The sequence below is a fragment of the Prenolepis imparis genome, unplaced genomic scaffold (genome assembly GCF_030444845.1).
Source record: "Prenolepis imparis isolate NDT839.2.m4 unplaced genomic scaffold, iyPreImpa1.0 SCAF_9, whole genome shotgun sequence".
In the NCBI taxonomy this organism is placed as follows: Eukaryota; Metazoa; Arthropoda; class Insecta; order Hymenoptera; family Formicidae; genus Prenolepis; species Prenolepis imparis.
The window spans coordinates 6076978-6094835 of record NW_028141167.1 but is presented as its reverse complement, the minus strand read 5'-3'; the positions used below and the strand labels follow the sequence as shown (position 1 = coordinate 6094835).

The 17858-nt window shown below is 33.5% G+C and overlaps 5 protein-coding genes across 6 annotated transcripts; 2 read left to right on the top strand and 3 right to left on the bottom strand.

Annotated features, from left to right (window-relative positions):
* Positions 1 to 115: 115 nt before the first annotated feature.
* Positions 116 to 2516, bottom strand: LOC145940320 (protein YIPF6). Its single transcript, XM_083045277.1, has 7 exons — positions 1912 to 2516; positions 1612 to 1743; positions 1430 to 1508; positions 1306 to 1348; positions 1093 to 1221; positions 803 to 960; positions 116 to 709 (listed from the first exon to the last, which is right to left on the bottom strand). The coding sequence occupies exons 1-7, from the start codon at positions 1942 to 1944 to the stop codon at positions 594 to 596; spliced, it is 690 nt and encodes a 229-aa protein (XP_082901403.1). The 5' UTR covers positions 1945 to 2516; the 3' UTR covers positions 116 to 593.
* On the top strand, positions 2481 to 3769 carry LOC145940319 (coiled-coil domain-containing protein 134). Its single transcript, XM_083045276.1, has 3 exons — positions 2481 to 2634; positions 3093 to 3302; positions 3420 to 3769. The coding sequence occupies exons 1-3, from the start codon at positions 2481 to 2483 to the stop codon at positions 3767 to 3769; spliced, it is 714 nt and encodes a 237-aa protein (XP_082901402.1).
* An 811-nt stretch (positions 3770 to 4580) lies between these two features.
* On the top strand, positions 4581 to 10755 carry Cda4 (chitin deacetylase Cda4). Its single transcript, XM_083045263.1, has 9 exons — positions 4581 to 4698; positions 8153 to 8268; positions 8351 to 8462; positions 8664 to 8791; positions 8881 to 9086; positions 9159 to 9454; positions 9586 to 9832; positions 9914 to 10105; positions 10212 to 10755. Exons 1-9 carry the CDS (start codon positions 4647 to 4649, stop codon positions 10312 to 10314), a joined length of 1452 nt encoding a protein of 483 aa, XP_082901389.1. The 5' UTR covers positions 4581 to 4646; the 3' UTR covers positions 10315 to 10755.
* On the bottom strand, positions 9938 to 11808 carry Nd-b14.5b (NADH dehydrogenase (ubiquinone) B14.5 B subunit). Its single transcript, XM_083045278.1, has 4 exons — positions 11522 to 11808; positions 11092 to 11235; positions 10761 to 10905; positions 9938 to 10077 (listed from the first exon to the last, which is right to left on the bottom strand). The coding sequence occupies exons 1-3, from the start codon at positions 11709 to 11711 to the stop codon at positions 10856 to 10858; spliced, it is 384 nt and encodes a 127-aa protein (XP_082901404.1). The 5' UTR covers positions 11712 to 11808; the 3' UTR covers positions 9938 to 10077; positions 10761 to 10855.
* A 238-nt stretch (positions 11809 to 12046) lies between these two features.
* Positions 12047 to 17438, bottom strand: LOC145941183 (transmembrane protein 62). Of its 2 annotated transcripts, XM_083047117.1 has the most exons (14): positions 16674 to 17438; positions 16452 to 16563; positions 16190 to 16327; positions 15758 to 16084; positions 15530 to 15662; positions 14932 to 15087; positions 14693 to 14840; positions 14481 to 14603; positions 14321 to 14402; positions 14112 to 14240; positions 13861 to 14035; positions 13542 to 13769; positions 13372 to 13470; positions 12047 to 13267 (listed from the first exon to the last, which is right to left on the bottom strand). In XM_083047117.1, the coding sequence occupies exons 1-13, from the start codon at positions 16875 to 16877 to the stop codon at positions 13413 to 13415; spliced, it is 2013 nt and encodes a 670-aa protein (XP_082903243.1). In that variant the 5' UTR covers positions 16878 to 17438; the 3' UTR covers positions 12047 to 13267; positions 13372 to 13412. The 2 variants fall into 2 exon arrangements, with proteins under 2 accessions (XP_082903243.1, XP_082903242.1); XM_083047116.1 differs by having other exon boundaries at positions 12047 to 13470; positions 16674 to 17437.
* Between the last annotated feature and the right edge of the window lie 420 nt (positions 17439 to 17858).

The following is a 17858-nucleotide window of genomic DNA, read 5'->3' as shown; positions in this document are numbered from 1 at the left end:
ATCTATATATACATAATGTACATGTAAAGAAAAGTACAAATTATGTTTGAAATTTCTACACCGTCTATTATAATTAAAAAATTGGAATTTGATAAAAATAAAATAATTGCTAAAATTTATGGAAGTATAGGAAGTATTCAAATGCAGTCCAGAATCAATGATATAAGGAATCATCACTCATACTATATACATCACGTTTTTTCTCTTATTAAGTCTGTACAAATATATACTAATCTGAGAATTTTTATATTTTTTCCACTGAGAAAGGGTTATATTTCTGTACCGGCAATGAATTTAGCTCAATTGTAGCGTGCATTTAGTAGGATTAGAATATAATCAGAAATCTTATAATTGACATATTGAATGATAATCTAAGAAGATAATAAATACTTGTCTAATATGTATATATATATATATGTGTATTGTTCACACAAAAGCACAATATGGAATATATCCAAATACGAAACTTGAAAAATATCATGTATGAAATACTTGCATTTCCTTCTGCCCTTTCTTTTTTTGTCTTCCGGAACTCGTACAGAAGGCCAAAGCAACGTGACAGTCTTGTGATTGATTAATTATAGCGATGCATCTTATGTAGTGTGGGATATAACTAGCCACGATATGACAAAGTAAAAAAGAAAAATTGGATATACTGCTAATGCTTTCCTTCCTGTGGGTTGACTATCACCAAGAAATGCCATAGATGCTGAAATATTAACATAAACTTTAATATATCCAGATAATAAGAATAAATTGTACTGCGATATATAAATCTTCCTAAAAATGGTGTTATATTTACCATATGTTGCCCACAAAAATCCAATCATGGTGATTACAAATCTCAGAATAAATAGGAGAGTAGTTTGCTGCACTATTAGTATAATTCTGCATAAAATTAATGCAATGGCAGTCGGTAGTAAACAATATCCTAGGACACAAACACTTTGGAAGAAAGATCTGCAAATTAAAATTGTTGCACTTATTTAAAGAGAAATATAATTATTTCCATAACTATAAAAAATTAATTTAAAAATCATATATATACACACATATGCGCATATACGTAGACATGTATGTAATCTAACTTACATATTTCCACCCAATAGCTTTGAATTCAATGTAACAACCATAGAGCCAATCCACACAATAACAAATACTTCTGCAAACTCAGGCCCTCCATCGTTTGAATTATCTGCTGTATCGGAACCTTGTAGTATCCTAAATGACAATTATAAATTAATGTAAATTTATAATTTTTTTATGTGCATATATATATAATATTTGTATAGATATATATCTTACATTGCCATGAACGTACATAATATTAATGGTCCCCACAGATCCCCTGAAATATGTTATATGTTGTAATTAACTTTTTATTTTTTTTAACACAATGTATATAGAGAAATATTATTTATGAACTCACATTCTTTTAGTAGACTTTTTTTCTCTTTAGGATATAAAACATGGAAAAACTTCTTGCCTACTGCTCGAACATCCCTCAACTACATCGAACAGAAATATAAAAAGATATGTTATGTTGTTCTATGCATGAAATAAATTTTTAAGTTGAAATAAAAATATGTACAACAATATATACACACTTACAACTGTGTCTCTGATGGGTTCATCTAGCGTATTAAATTCTGGCTCTCCTAAAGTTGATTTCTTTTTCGCACCTATTGTCATCTCACCCTCAATGTGTTGAGGGTCCACAGTGTATGTAACATCATCGTACATCTGTTAAAAAACAACACAAGCATCGCATATTAAACGTGACATATATTTTTGTGCAAGAATTTATCTCTACAAAAATTGTACTCTTAATCTTTGTTGCGACAGGGAAAAATTTAAGATGTTTCAAAATATTGTGACATTCGTTACATTCGCGACAGAAACGATACTTACGTCTAGTTTCGTTTCGCCGTCCATCGCCGCCATGTTTACTATCGACGCAGATGCAAATTATCGCGAGGAACTAGAGGAGGAACCGCGAAGCGTCGAGGAATCCCGAGGACGATACACTTTAAACGTATCAATTAAAAAATCGTCACGTGTACAACCGATCGACACTTCGCGTGTAACATGCTCGCTCCTGAATGCGCGAGATTTCCTTATCTCGCAGATTAACACTTGCAGCTCGCTGTTATCGAGAACGACATGAAATCGTGAAGATTACGCCGCATTTATGTCGAATTATTCGTGATGTTCTAATAGCCGATCGGCCGACTTCTTAGCGAGTCGAGACGAATCTTCGACGACAATTCTCGACGATCCGGAGGACTGGAAATGACATTCGCGAGACAGGATAAGAGATCCCCGGCAGATGGCATCGGTGACGTAAGTGGCGAAGTTTGTGGCTGCGTCGAACATGACATATCGTAATTAAACCGCGCGATTAATTTGGCTTGATGAAATCGCCGTGAAACGACGATCGATCGGTGACATCGCCTGCTTGCTGGAAGAATTTTCTCACGATGTTCCACTCACGAATTCATCGGCGAGTTTTCGTCCACGTCGTAGTAGCCGTGTCGGTGTTGACAATTGTCGCGCATGCGCAGGTGGAGAATGACGGACCAATCAGCGGCGAGCCGCAAAAAGGCGGCGAATTCAAATCTGATGAGGAATTATGTATTTATCGACTTTCATTTTTCTTCTCTATTTGATATATGTTCCGTTTCTTATTCGTAACTGTATTTTCCATTCTTCACATTTATACTCTTCTCTGGTTTTTTTTCAAAGTGACATATTGTTGCTTGAATCTTAAATTCGTAAAAAATATAAGGTACAGCTTAAAAGAACAAAAGTTAGTAATGACTTGTCATTGCAAAGAAATTCTACTTATTAGAATAAAATAAATAAACTTCACCTTTTTTTATCTTGTATATTAATATTATATATAATATATATAATTTATATATTAATAATATATATATGTAATAATGATAAATTATAATATATATTATATATTAATAATATATGTAATATATAATTATTATATAATATATATAATTAATATATATCTTATATATTAATTATAATTAATCTGTGACGTCTTTTTTCTTATATAATTATTCTTATATACACAGTCAAGAAACTATTCATCCAACGACGCAAAGATCATGTAGAAGCTATACAGACTCTCCTAAAGATGGATAATTATGAACGTCTGTATAAAATGATCACAGTGCTGGCTGGAAAAGTAGTGGACGTCATCGAATCCAGTAAGAACATCATCGAAAAGGCCGATTTCGTGCCGAACAACAGCTCTTTTCCAAAAGATACCAATGTCAAAGATGGTACAATTATTTAACTATATATATATTTTTTTTCGAGTCAATGTAATCTGAAATTATTTAAAAAATTAGTTAAAAATTATGATAATAGAAAAAGATAATAGAGAATATTTGTCGCAGCATTATCTAGCATTTTGGAGAACACTGCGCTTTTCGGGGACATTATTCTGCATCTGCCAGATATCACTCAAAAGATACTGAAGACGCAACAGGGATGGAGTTCTACGATATACTGGTCCCTGAATTTCACCAATCAAATGCGCCACTTGCTAAACAAATCAACCATCACAATGATTCGCCTAGTTGAGCAGGAGCTGAACATCACGGAACGGGATCCGAGCTATTTTAATCCGTATAGAAGCGCAACTCACGCTGGATACCAACGTGAGGATACCGCGAAAAAGAAGAAGAAGCCTGCGAAGAAAGAAAAGCGCAAAAAGGGACCGCAGATTGCTAAAATCGAGTTATGAGCCGTCCTCGCTGCGAGAGGATTCTTCTGACCGGTTCCTAAATCAGCTCATTTAAAAGCGGTCTCTACGACGTGTTAAGATCCTAGGAAAGATGGATTCTATGTTTCATCCTATATTTAGGATTAAAAATAATGGCGAAACGAACTTCCTACAATAGAGTATTTTGATATAAAAAACTTGTTATATTTTTAATGTCTATATAATAGCATAAAATTATGATTAATAGAATAATTAAGATTATGCGAGCTTAGCATATTTAGATTTAGTAGTATTGTCGGGTTACGTGAACATTGTTATACATATCGCGCGCGAAGAAATTTCGCGTTAAAATCTTTTTCAATATTAAATAAAAATATATTTATATTAAATTTTTTATAATTTCATACAATTCGCGTGATCTCGCGAGAATTTCCGGCCGAGAAAAGTTCCCCGCGGGGCAAACTGTCCCTGTTTTGAAAGGGAAACGAGCGAGGCGAGATGCTCGAAGGCAACTTCGACGAGCTGTGATGTGAATCTCACGCTGCGACATATATGCGTGCTAGGTCGTGTCTGATATGAGAGACATCGCTTTTCACGTCAATTTACCACGGCGCGGCGGCGGGCCGGTAGAAAGTGGTCAGCCAATGTGAGCTGAGAATGGTTCCTCGCCGGCCAGGCCAGTTCCCGAGAAGTGCCGCGCCGGCGGCGACGGCGTATCCCCAATAGTGTTGCGGCAGCGGATCAGCCCGGTGGATCGGTTGCGGTGATCAGCTAATGATACGTCCATCCCGTGGATGGTCGCGGTGATCGCACAAGTGATTGAACGAGGCTGAACGTGCGAAGGGAACTCGAACGAAACCCGAACGGCTTCTCGTCCGAAACGTCGAGACGCGGAACGATGAGACTCCAGGAAGCGGTGCTCCTCTGCGCCGTCTTGACCATCGTAACAGGTAGGCGCGCCCTCGCTTATTCCCTACGTCGATCACCTTTCTCTCTGTTAATTTGTTCCTGTTCCGAGAGATTGGTTTATATATGTATCTGCATAGGAAAGTCGGAAAATGTGAGAAATTATTGTTGAAAATTCTCGCTTAGCGCCGCGTGACATTTCTAACATTTCATGTTATTCAACATATAATTATTGTTTTCCGGGAATTACGAAATTCAAATTTTTTTTATCTTGATAATAAAATTTCCCTTTGCCACTCATGTACAGCAATACTTGATATATCGTTCGCGCCTAATAGCTTTCCAAAAATTGCGAAATTTCAAGATGATTGTCTAATGTTAAGATTTTTTAAATGTATACTGACTCGACTAGTCTGGCTTCTCGCTGTTACTCGGAATTACGTCTGACCAGTTCTAGCAGGTCGTCACTGACGTGCTATTTTTGCCTTTTTTTTCTTTTGGGTCGATGGTATCCTTCGAGAAGCACTCTCCGGCATATATCCTTTTCTTAATTCTCTCTTTACACTTCTCTCTTCGCGCACGATTTTAATCAATAGCATCACGCGCGAACGAAAATATATAAATTATAATTATAACAATCAAATAAATAATTGCATACTTATTAGCTTGCTCTGACATTTTATGTTTATATTTTATCGTCGAGAACAATTTTTCGAAAATAAATGGTATTTGTTTAATTAAAAAATCAACTAAAAGCAATTCATACTTAAAAATAGATCGGTAGATTATTTTATATATACGTAGAGAAAAAGATTAATACATTTAGTTAATAAGAATTCTTCGCGCGTGATGCTATTAATAAAATCAATTAATAATAAAATAAAAATACAGAAAATTCGCGAGGAAGCGAGAGATGACACTTGCAAATTTGGTACATCAATGCGGTTTCACTCGCGTTTACATAAGATTTGTTTTACGCACATATGTTGTACGTACCGATAAATATGTATACATGTATACACGTGATTCGCACATGTTTGCGTGAGTCCGAACGATAGAAGGAAATGTTGCACCTGAGCGAGAAAACAACGTCATTGCCAACATGCACTGGTACGTGTACCTTCACTTTCCACTTTGTTGCTGAACGAATCTTTTTGACATGGGCGATCACTTCTCTTGATAAGTTACGTTATGCATCTTGTCCCTTGTTCCTTGCTGTTATCCTGCGAAAAACAGATAAATTAAGGGAAAGCTTATTTGCAAAATTACATTTTGTTAAATACATTATTCATCGAGACAACAATCAGGCAAGACAAGGTAAAAGGAAAAGAAAAAAATCCCGAAATCTCTCATTGATGCGTCCCGGTTTCGCGGATTAGAAATTCGCTCAATAAGAATAAGTTCTTGCTCGTTTTAAGTTTAATCTTTTCTTTTTTTAAATACAGATATCCGCCACGCTATGTCAGGAAGTCCGGCGAAAGTGCGAGCTCGCCGATTTCGCGGTATTGCGAAACTTTAATTACAGAGCGCGATTGAGTTACACGATTATCGAGTGTCTCCTCTGTAAATGTAATCTCTGATCTTGTACCAAGAATGCAGTAATAATTGCTATGGGGTTTACATTGCGAATCATTGTATAATTATTTTACCTCCTCGTTCTCACGAGGCTTAAACGGAGCAGAATTGATTGGCATGCGTGTGAAATTAAAAAAATAAACAAATAATTTTGTCGTAATTAGATGCGTAACATAACATCATAACATCTAATTTTAATTTAATTATTATCGGAGCAAGAGAGAAGCGCAGAATAAAAATGTGCTACACGTGACGATTATAAGGTCACCGGGAAGAATCTTCGCAGGTGCTACTTTCTCTCTGTATGTGAACACTTGCACATCATTTTTAATATCTTCGGATTTCCATTGATCGTGCGTACAATTTCTCTCATTATATTTTCGTGCGTCTCTCGTATCGCTTCCTATTTCCGTCTTATTGATTCCTAATTAAATTTCAATGTTAAGTTTAGCACGATTTTAAAAAAAAATCAAATTTTTAATTTATCGTTAAGAAAAATGCGAGCTCTATTTAAAGAATTTTGATATTGCATTCCGCATAATAACTCTCAAGATTGTTGCGTGAATGTACATTACGAGTCTTTTTTTTACTTGTGCAATTTTTGCGTGCACATTGAATGCGAACAAAATCGCGTGTCTGGAATAGTTAAAGAGCCCTTCCGGCATTTGGAAATTCTTCACGCGTTTCGTGTAAAATGTATACACAGTTAACTGGTCAACCAAAAATAACGATGCGTCACGCTATGGAATCGATCCTAGTGAATTTACACTTTTACATCGACATTCCTTTGTGGTATTTAAATGAACATTAAAAAACAATAATCGAAGCTATTTAGTATTATCTCTCGTAATAATAAAGTATGCACCGATATTTCACGCATATCAATAAAGCTTTAACATTCTATTAAGATATAAATAATTTTAATCGATATATATATTTCTATTTGAGATAGTTTCAAATCTCTGACTTGAAAACACGAATGTACAAAATGGACTTTAAGATATGCTAATGCTTGGAAATTCATTACTATATCCGCTTACACGACACGCGTCTCTCTTTTTATACGCTTTTAACTCACAATTTGCATTTCGCCGAAAGGAGCATAAATATTAGCGGTCCGAACATTTATTCGTGCGCATTCACGTGTCCAAACATATTGGAATGCCCACAATCATGCGTTTCTCGCTTTCTCAAGCCTCTCTTCTGGAATTTCTCCTGCCTATATTTTCTACACACTCTCTGTATATATACGCGAGATACTATTCTTATTTCTTTGTGTCCTGATGATGTAATATAACTGACACTGTTAGTCAATACAAGTCGAAGATCATACGAGAGTCAAAATCTTGTAATTCTTTTATGTATAATTTTGTTTAAATCAAAAAATTTTATGCAAAAAAATCTGTTTTAATCTGTTTGTCATACGGCAGTTTCCAGTTAACAACTATCCATTCATTAAAATCACCGCTTTGTCGCTGCTGATCGTAATCGCGTGGCTCTCGGAGCGTAACAACGGTTGACAGAAAGAACGCGGTAAAAGTGGAACATAGGTACTTGACTGAGTCAGTTGACCTCATCCAGAATACATGAACGCAAATACACTCGAGCATAAACGTGTTTAGAGCAAGCGATCCCAACCTTGACATTTTCTCGGTTCAAGCATATGACTTTCGAGCATTTTTCTCAATCACTTGTACAATCGCAAGATCGTATGATCTGTTTCTAAAAAAAAAATAAAAAAAATGTTTTTCTAAATCAAAATAGACTGCTAAAAAATTTGGATTCGCACGCGAAAGTTAATTACAAAATATTTCTTGTTACTTTCACGAGAAGTATATTTTCCGTATCTATGAAAAATTGTTACCTCGCATTCCTTTTATATTCTTCTTTTTATATTCAGATTCTCGCCTTTCTCCATTTCAGTGCATAGTCAAAAGCACAAAAAGGACGAGGATAAAAAAGACGAGGAGTTCAAGTGTCCAGAAGGTCAGGGTAATGGCAACTTCGCTGATCCGGCAACATGCAGAAGATTTTATCAGGTAATTACATTTCGCATCCCCTTGATTACTTTAATCATCGCTTTATGATTATTCATAACTATAATCCTCTTATCTTCCGAAGTGCGTTGATGGATATCCGTATTTGAACCGATGTCCATCGGGTTTACACTTTGATGACATCAGCAAGTTTTGCACCTTCAAAAACGAGGCGCGATGCGGACCTATCGAGACGAGTAAGAGAATTTTTATTATTATCGCACAATCATAAATACTTGAGCAAATACAGGGAGAGAAATGAGAAATTCAAAGAGAAATTTATAGGTCTTTCGAAAATAATTTGTCTAATAGTTATTACTTTTTGAGCGCATCACTCCTAATCTTTCTTCGCCGAAGGTCTCCTGAGCTGTGATAATAGTGTCTTTTAATTTTTATAGCACCAGCACCAATCACCGAGCCACCCACGGATTTGGCCGAGCGTTGCGACACAGCGAACTGCCAGCTTCCGTTTTGTTTCTGTTCCAGAGACGGCACAATCATTCCCGGCGGTCTTCAACCAGAGGAGGTAAGATGATCATCCGATTGCGGAGCCTTGACTTACAACTCCTAAAGAATCTATTCAAACATATATAAATACAATTTAAATCATTTTAGACGCCACAAATGATAATAATGACGTTTGACGGTGCGATAAATCACAACAACTTCGATCACTATCAGAAGATATTCACCCAAGATCGTCTGAATCCCAATAGTTGCCCGTTGAGAGGTACCTTCTTCATCTCTCACGAGTATTGCAACTATAATATGGTCCAGAGCTTAGCGCATGACGATCATGAAATTGCGACCGAAACGATCTCGTGAGTAACGTGAATACATATATTGAATTGCGCCGAAATGTTTGTTATGCCGACAAAGCAAATGTTTTTCAGACTTCAGAAAGGCCTGGAGGACAAGGGCTACGAGGAATGGGCCGGCGAGATGATCGGGATGCGTGAGATACTGAAACACTTCAGTAATATTTCGACCAGCGAAGTGGTCGGTATGCGAGCGCCTTACTTGAAACCCGGTCGCAACACTCAGTACAAGGTACTCGAGGACTTTGGATACATATACGACAGTAGTATAGGGATCTCGCCGTTAAAAGTACCGATCTGGCCGTATACTCTCGATTACAAGATTCCGCACGAATGTAAGGCAGGCACCTGTCCCACCAAATCGTTCCAAGGTACTGAAAGTATGATGAAAAGACTCATTTCCAATATGAAAAATTGTAAAACTGTAAAAAAAGTAGAAAAGACGTATTGTTATTTCAATAAACAGTAGCATTTTTTTATAGAAACATTTGTATTATCATAGGTATTTGGGAGCTACCCCTAAATGCGCATTATGTGGAGAGTTACGAAGGTGGACATTGCCCTTATTTGGATCAATGTGTACTTCACAATCATGATCCCGAAGAAGTATTCGATTGGTTGCAGGAAGATTTTAACAGGTATTACGAACAAAACAGAGCACCATATATGATGCCTTTCCATACCAATTGGTTCCAAATTAAAGAGCTTGAACGCGGCCTGTCGAAATTTCTCGACTGGGTGGTAACACTGTGAGTGAAAATATTTATATGAAATATATTTAATATTGAAATATTTAACATTTTGTAATAAATTAATGTATTTTTTTACAGGCCTGATGTTTACTTTGTAACCGCCACGCAAGCATTAACATGGATGACTGATCCAAAACCGATTAAAGCTCTGCATAATTTCGAAGGATGGTCATGTAAGAAGAAAGCGAATTTGCCAGGTCCACCATGTAACAATCCTCATAAGTGCGCTTTAGACTTCAAACCTGCCGAAGCAAATTTCACAACAACAAGGTAGAGATTGACTTAACGTTGCACATTATAGAATTACTTAATAGCTATTGTTCTTTAGTTAAAATTACAAAAGTATATTCAAAATTATTACTATTTATATTAACAGGTATATGGAAACATGTAGAGAATGTCCAAACAAGTATCCCTGGTTAGGGGATTCTAGGGGTACAGGATTATTCAACGACAATTACAATCCTGAAAAGAAATAGGAGCTTAACTTGAATGAATTAGATTTAATTCTAGCGCAAGCGCTTCGCGTTTCGTTCATTGTTGTCAAAATGAATGTTGCATATACGCGACAAATTCAATTATCAATCACATCAAGCATTTTACTTATTCCAGTAAAAAAACTTTATGAAATATTAATTTTTTTCAGATGTGCAAGTGTACATAAATTTATACTGTTATTCCTATATAGAGTATATACTCGACAATCATTCACATCTAAAACATTAAGAATATATTACTCAATCTAAAAGAGAAAATAAAATGTTTTGATGCTACATAAAGTCCTACAAAAATCCGACTGTTATTCAAAGGAGAGTAGTCTCTTATTTATCTTATTTTTCGAAAATAATGTACCTTGTTTTTCTTTCTTTTTTTTTATTACTATTGTAACAATATATTTTAGATATATCTTAAAATATGTACATACACACATCTATATTCATTGCATTGACCTGCACTGTCTGTCTGCATCAGAGAATAACACGACCAAAATGCTGCAATCTAACATATTGTAGTAATTATCTAACGAATTGGATACCACTCCAGAAGTACATCGCTATATTTCACACGTACTAAAAAAGAAGATAATACCATATAACATATATTTCAAGTTAATTTAATTAACAATAAATAAGTGATTATTCTTAATTATGTATAAATATATTTCACATAATACAAATTAAAAGTTAATTTATCTTTTATGTAGCACACATTTTATTATTTGTTTTTAAGGAGAGATATAAGAAGAGATATATCACCTGGTTCAGGAAAGAGTTCTGGATGGCGTATGATATAATCCCTTAGTCTAGTATCACGTTCGGCCTGATACTCGTCATTATATTTCTTAAAAACTTGTGATAAAACATATCCTGCTGCCATACACAAAATATGCTTCTGCATTCCTAAATATAAATATTCATATTATTCATTAGTTTTATTCATTGTCGCACTGTTAAAAATGGACTGTTCAAAGTCTACAATAGGAATTTTACACAATTTTTTTATTTATCAAAAATTATCATAAAAATGTCAGAAAAGCAGAAATTTTTTCCAACAAAACTATTGCCACGTTACATAACCGCATAATGAGGTTATATTGCAACAACAACAAACAAACAAAAAATGTAACGAAACATCGTGCTTATGATCTCATGAAAGTATTAATTAATTAATCATATAATTACTCACCGGCATAATACGGCCTAAGACTAATATAATTGGATATACATCCTACTGCAAAGCCACATCCCACAGCTACGACTTCAGGCGAATATTCCTGCATCACGCTGAGCTTATAATTGGGATCTGGCTTAAGTAGTTCCAGAGCCCATTTCACTTCAGGATGGTCGTCTATCTCGTGCGAATGATGTTTACTCATTTTTGCGAATTGTTCTATATAATAGAATTGAATTAATAATCACTGCTTCGTTTCGACGAGCCATAAACCGGCGACTGAAAAATATTAGCAGCGACATCTGATTAAATGCATTGATAACATATCGTTTGGAAACTGTACTTTCGATCGTCGGTTCAAAATTTTTTTTTTTTTTTTTAATAAAATCACAGAAAAGTAATAATCTTTCATTCATTATTGATATAATAAAATTATTTATATATTAATATAGTATATATTATTATAGTAAAATTATTTATATATTAAAAATTATATGTTAATTACATTTATTATATTAATATATTACGTCTTCACACACGTTTCTCATAAATTTTTATATTTTTCATCTATTATTGTTACATACATACACTACTCAATATTAAATAAAGAATTCATATGTATGTGATTTTCATAACATGCTTGATCATATTTGATAAACACATAATCACACTTTAATAGAAGAATATTACTTTCACCGGTTTTATAACATTCTACACCTTTCAAAGATAGCCAATCTTTTCTTTATCGTACACAGATTGTGTACAAATAGCATAAAAATTTCAAATTTAATTGCTGTTTCTAAATTAGTATGACAGTAGGATTGTCAGTGCATTCGATGCACTTTGTACGATGATTTTGTCTTACACAACAAGACAACTTTGTTTCGTTAAATTCTACGCCTAATATAGTTTGGCCATCTTTGTGATGTAGCTATAAAGAAGACATTTAACACATAAGTTTATAAGTATAAATCTGGTGATATTGTTTTTAAATGTATCTAATGTACTGTCTTGAAAAGAATATAGTGTGATTCTTAAATGTATAGAGAAGTAGAAAAATATATGTCACAGGAAAGTGATTGGGATATTCCGTTAAAAACTCTGAACGAGAGCACTAAAGTTACAATATAGTTTTGTCTTCTGAAGTTCCATCGTTTAAAGTAGAAAATATCACATTCTGTTGTTCTAATATATCTCTATAGGGAAGAGATAAAGCATGACAGATATAAATATAGCAACATTTATAATACATAAATATTCTGTTTGTATCTCTCTCTTTTCTAATTTGACTCATTCTCATTATATAAAAAAAAATAAAAAATAAAAATAAAAATATTTTACTTTTTATAAAGGAACTTTTGAGTTTGAATTATGGACAATATGGAAGTAGAAAATAGCAGTGGCTATATTAATGCAGAATCACATCAATGTTAAATATCACATTGCAATATCTGCTTCAAAACCATATTGCAGTTAAAAAATAATTAATATAAATTATAAGTTTTAAAACGTATAGAACTCTTTAAGAATAATTATATAATACATTAATACATTTGTTTAATGTAATATATAAAATAATGTGGCACTTGTTAAAGGAACGTAGACTTCTTTAAAAAATACAAATATGAGTGTTCAAAAGCTCTTAAAATATGTAATAAAAAAATTAATATTTTGAGTATTTTTTAACACAAAAATATTCAGGTATTTTTTCGATACCTTATTATCTCAGTTGGCTTCTTAATTTCACAATGTGCCCCTCTACTTGAAATATAATGTATATTACAATAGAAAATCTATTCAAAACTTTCTTGTAAATTTAATAACCGCAAATGTAATAACCATTTGTATGAAACATTAACTCTTACCAACTTTTCTCCATAATTGCATTATCCTATCCTAATTTTTATTAAATTGCATTGTTGTTGTTGATAGCCCCATGAGGAGACCACACAGATGCAGCAGACCTTAAAGAACAGATACAATTATAACATACATTATAATTAACACACATTATAATGCGAGTATTAATACAAACCTTAAACATGAGACTGGCATCGTGTTCACATAATAACACAATAGTGCTGCTACGATGATACTCCCAGTTCGTAATGGGCATAATAAAACTGCTATTATACCATACTCCAGGTATAAAAAATAGGCCATAACGGATTGTATCAGGATTAACAGCCATGTTGCCACGTACTGCCAAATTAAACGAAATTTCGATATGGATTGCCTCGCAGGATTTTCAGCTTCTTGTAATCTAAAACATAGTAATTAAGATCATTAGGAAATTCAAATTCTTTTATCATTGTAATGATGTTATTATTGCAATATTATATAATTGCACAAACCTGCGATCAACTCGATGTGCTAAAATTAGCATGAGCGGTAAATGGAAACAGCATAATTGAAAATATCCGTAGGCATAAGTGAAAGCACCTGGTAGATATCTGTTTCCAATGAATATTCCCCATACGAAGATCACACCTATGTGATCTTCGATTATTTCTCCTACAGTCCATGGACCTGAAATCAGTTTGTCAAATTAATACATAATTAATACATTTTCGCAAGTTTTTCCAATGTATTTATATACACATACCAATAGTTAAATACAACGAATATAGCACCAGTCCGTAAAACGCTTTATCAATAGTAGAGAGTATCCACAATTTCCTAAGCCACGAATGAAAAAACTTGATTCGTAATCGTGGTCTATGCATATGTCTATCTAAATCAGAAAAAGCTTTTATAATATATACCTTTAGCACAATATAAAATATAAATTTTATAAATTTTACGTGTATTTACTTTTGTAATATATGTGAAGAAATCGAAGTAAGCATAGTGGTACTATTGATAATGCTAATGTTACAGCGAACAGGAACTGAAACTAAAAAAAAAAATAGTATGACAAAATTATCATATACTTCAGTAAGCAGAAGTTTAATTAGTTGCAGTGTTAACTTACGATGTGAACGACGTTGAACATTAATACTAATTTGGGCAAAATACGAGATGATAACCACGATCCATCGAGTGAAAAATGATGCGATACAACTTTTTCTCTATTCTCTTTGTCAATTACACGTACCTGAAATGTAAAATAATTTCATGTCATTATTTGTAAAAATAATATCTTAATTAATTTCTACATATAAGTAATTGAGATATCTACTAAACTGTTATTTGATGAATACCCTCTCTGTATTTTGTTGAATTCCATGGCGATACATAAAGAGGACCTTTTATATGATCACACTTTTGCCAAACATCATGATCCAATTGAATTTCGACAGTTTTTAGCGGAACCATAGAAAACGCTAGTACTCTGTCAAACACAGTATAAGAGTTAAATTTTATAAACTAAATATATTTTATATAAATAAAAAAATTATCAGCATTAATAGAAATGCGTTTACCTGACATGCGTGGATGTAATAATGGATTTCGCATTTTCTTTTTGCGGCATCATAAACAGCATACTTTTTGGATTGGTAATTAATGCTACAGGCCAGTCATTGTGCTTTAAATCAATGAATGAGAATTGACCATGATCTACTGCTGCGAGGCGATACCTATACCGATAATAAGCGTGTGTGTTAAGTAAGCATCTAACATTTGTAAATTAAAAAACAATTAGCAAGGTAAATAAGCGTAACTGTATTTCAGAAACAATAATGCGCTGATATAAAACAAAGGAATGTTTACTCTAATAGAGAGGCAAAATGCTTTTTTATGTTAGTTTTTTATATTAGTTTCATGTAAATTAAAAAAAATATAAATTTATATATTAATTATTGTAAGAATTGAAAATAAAATCTAATACATTTTTTTATATTACATTTAAAGTTATGCTCATTCTAATATTATTAAAAAAAGAATTTTTTAATAACTTATTATTTCCCCTCCTCTCTTCTTTTTCAATATTAGTAATGCATTACAAAATATAAAATCAATAAATAAAATTATACAGGCAATTGCTTTTCTTAAATATATACAAAAGTGCATTTGTCTTACATTCTATTGTCTTTCCAATCTGCCAATTCTAACTCAAGGAAGCCTGCTTTTTGTAATGTGTACATGTTGGGTACCATACCGCCAAGCATATGATAATGGCCACATAGATATACCATACTCTTTCTGTATCTACCTTTTATAAATAATGAGTTTGTTATAACTTTATTTATATAATTAGAGTAAGAGATGAGTCATTTCTTACATCTGCTATATATGTAATATCCTTACCTAGAATATTCCTGATATTTGTATCAGATTGCGACAATATACATGATGTAGGATAATGACCAAATACGATTGCATGATCCGCATTGCTTTCTTTAGACTGATTAACTAATTGTTGTATCTTATCAATCTCCTGTTGGTCTAAAATACCAACAAAATTAAATGGTCTTTTAGGACCAGGTTTCAAGCAAGCATCAATTGCAATAAAGGAATATGTCTCAGAACCAACATTAACCGTATACATATAGGATCTGGGATGTTTCTTTCCCTGAATAGAATAATTAGAATAATAATTATTTTTGGATTCAAGACTGACCACATTGAAGTTATCTGAAAATATATAAATAAGTTTATAACACATAAAAAAATTTTTTTCTTTGATTAATTCTGCATGTCATTTTACATGTAACTGAAAAAAGTTCTTGCTTTTCTTACCATGATTCCCTCTGACATCCAACCATAATGTTCTCTCTTTGATATTAGTCTCATCTATTACATATTTATAGTATTGCCATTCTTGGAGTATTTGGTTAGAACCCAGTTCATCTTTATTTTTTGCATCAGTTAAATCACCTAAAATATAAATATGATATATTTGATTAATTTAATTGTGTTGATTAATAAATATACAGTTAATATATAACATATGATTAATAAACATATCTTGGTACAATTATATTCATAAAATGTAAATTACCCGAAGCAAGAACAACTGCAGGCTTAATTGAATCTACCGTCACATTACAGAATTCCTTTAACTCTGATATCCTAGATGGATCTTTAAAGATACTTATATGTATGTCGGATATCTAAAAGTAACAAAAAGTTATCGTGATGTGTATCCAGGATGTAATATGGTGTATCAAAAATGTATATATAATTTGCATAGTAATTACTCTAAATAAAGACATCGACAAACCTGTAAAAACCATATCAAGTGATCATACGAGTTTCCTATGTCGTAATACTTTGGTCTGGACCACCGTATCTCCCCGTTATGGTCTCTCATCGTCTCGTCCGGCAGACGAGAATCAACGCTAATAAGATCAGCTACATTCGCCACGAAGATGGACAACATCAGCACAAAGACCAAGAGAATGATGGTGGATTTCGCTATTTTCATCGTGGTGATGATATAATCGTGCAACCATGTAATTTTATAGGCGCGACAGAAAAAAATCGGGGAAAAAGATGATGTTTTTTTTGTGCTGCTCCGATTCCGGTGAACAAACCGGAGATGCCGTTTTATTCACATGGAAGCCGATGAAGATACCTGGTGAGACATTCAATGTCCCCGACGAAGAGCGAGCTGGGGAAGACGGCCAAGCGACTTGGAGAATCGTCTTGGAATCATATCCTACGTGTTTGCCAGGCAACGGCAAACAGTTGTGAGCGTAACTCAGAAATTTGTGGCCATCCTGAGAAAACGTCGAGCATAAACGTCGAGCGCCTCATGCGCATGATGCGTTCAAACGAGGCGAGATTGATCCGAAGACATTTCAAGAAAACTTAAGATCGATTCGCTTTTTATATATTTATCGTTTATTCATGTTGCTATATATATATATATATATATATTTATATCTCTCGGATTCAAACTATACGCGAAAGGAGATCCTGTGCATAACTATGCGAAATATACCATGATGCAAGTACAGAAATATACTATACAGACATGTCTATGATTGTCACTTTTTTTCTGTCATGCATTAGGCCGGATCTACAATAGATGTAATAAGCCCTAAGAAATTGACCAATTACAGTCACGTTTTCTCCTCATACTTGACTGTAATTGGTCAATTTCTTAAGGCTTAGAGCTTACTACATCTATTGTAGACCCGGCCTTAGGAAGCTTTTCTGGTTATCAATATCTGATCAACGCGATTTCTATTTCGAAAATTACGACGGGTGCGTATTTTTTTTTTTTTTTCTTTCGCCATTATATAATTTTATTTTAACAGGTTAACAGCGAGCGTTTTTACCAACATCATTGCGCGGCGTTTCTGTTGTTTCGTACAAATGCTGTAAGATGTCACTGCATGTACTAAAGAAAAAAAAAAAAAAAAGATGGCGAAGCCAAGGCTTATTCTTTTCTCAAATAAAA

What these genes read in the sequence shown, in the direction of transcription:
- LOC145940320 (XM_083045277.1), bottom strand. Translation starts at nt 1,944, where the DNA reads ATGGCGGCGATGGACGGCGAAACGAAACTAGAC. An exon ending in AACCCATCAGAGACACAGTT is followed by an intron (nt 1,509 to 1,611) that starts GTAAGTGTGTAT and finishes TGTTCGATGTAG; the next exon opens with TTGAGGGATGTTCGAGCAGT. An exon ending in ATTTTTGTGGGCAACATATG is followed by an intron (nt 710 to 802) that starts GTAAATATAACA and finishes TTAATATTTCAG; the next exon opens with CATCTATGGCATTTCTTGGT.
- LOC145940319 (XM_083045276.1), top strand. Translation starts at nt 2,481, where the DNA reads ATGTTCCACTCACGAATTCATCGGCGAGTTTTCGTCCACGTCGTAGTA. An exon ending in CAAATCTGATGAGGAATTAT is followed by an intron (nt 2,635 to 3,092) that starts GTATTTATCGAC and finishes TTATATACACAG; the next exon opens with TCAAGAAACTATTCATCCAA. An exon ending in AGATACCAATGTCAAAGATG is followed by an intron (nt 3,303 to 3,419) that starts GTACAATTATTT and finishes TATTTGTCGCAG; the next exon opens with CATTATCTAGCATTTTGGAG.
- Cda4 (XM_083045263.1), top strand. Translation starts at nt 4,647, where the DNA reads ATGAGACTCCAGGAAGCGGTGCTCCTCTGCGCCGTCTTGACCATCGTA. An exon ending in CGTCTTGACCATCGTAACAG is followed by an intron (nt 4,699 to 8,152) that starts GTAGGCGCGCCC and finishes TCTCCATTTCAG; the next exon opens with TGCATAGTCAAAAGCACAAA. An exon ending in CTCGACTGGGTGGTAACACT is followed by an intron (nt 9,833 to 9,913) that starts GTGAGTGAAAAT and finishes ATTTTTTTACAG; the next exon opens with GCCTGATGTTTACTTTGTAA.
- Nd-b14.5b (XM_083045278.1), bottom strand. Translation starts at nt 11,711, where the DNA reads ATGAGTAAACATCATTCGCACGAGATAGACGACCATCCTGAAGTGAAA. An exon ending in TCTTAGGCCGTATTATGCCG is followed by an intron (nt 11,236 to 11,521) that starts GTGAGTAATTAT and finishes ATTTATATTTAG; the next exon opens with GAATGCAGAAGCATATTTTG. An exon ending in AGAACTCTTTCCTGAACCAG is followed by an intron (nt 10,906 to 11,091) that starts GTGATATATCTC and finishes CTTCTTTTTTAG; the next exon opens with TACGTGTGAAATATAGCGAT.
- LOC145941183 (XM_083047117.1), bottom strand. Translation starts at nt 16,877, where the DNA reads ATGAAAATAGCGAAATCCACCATCATTCTCTTGGTCTTTGTGCTGATG. An exon ending in TGTTCAACGTCGTTCACATC is followed by an intron (nt 14,403 to 14,480) that starts GTAAGTTAACAC and finishes TTTTTTTTTTAG; the next exon opens with TTTCAGTTCCTGTTCGCTGT. An exon ending in ATGCCAGTCTCATGTTTAAG is followed by an intron (nt 13,471 to 13,541) that starts GTTTGTATTAAT and finishes CTGTTCTTTAAG; the next exon opens with GTCTGCTGCATCTGTGTGGT.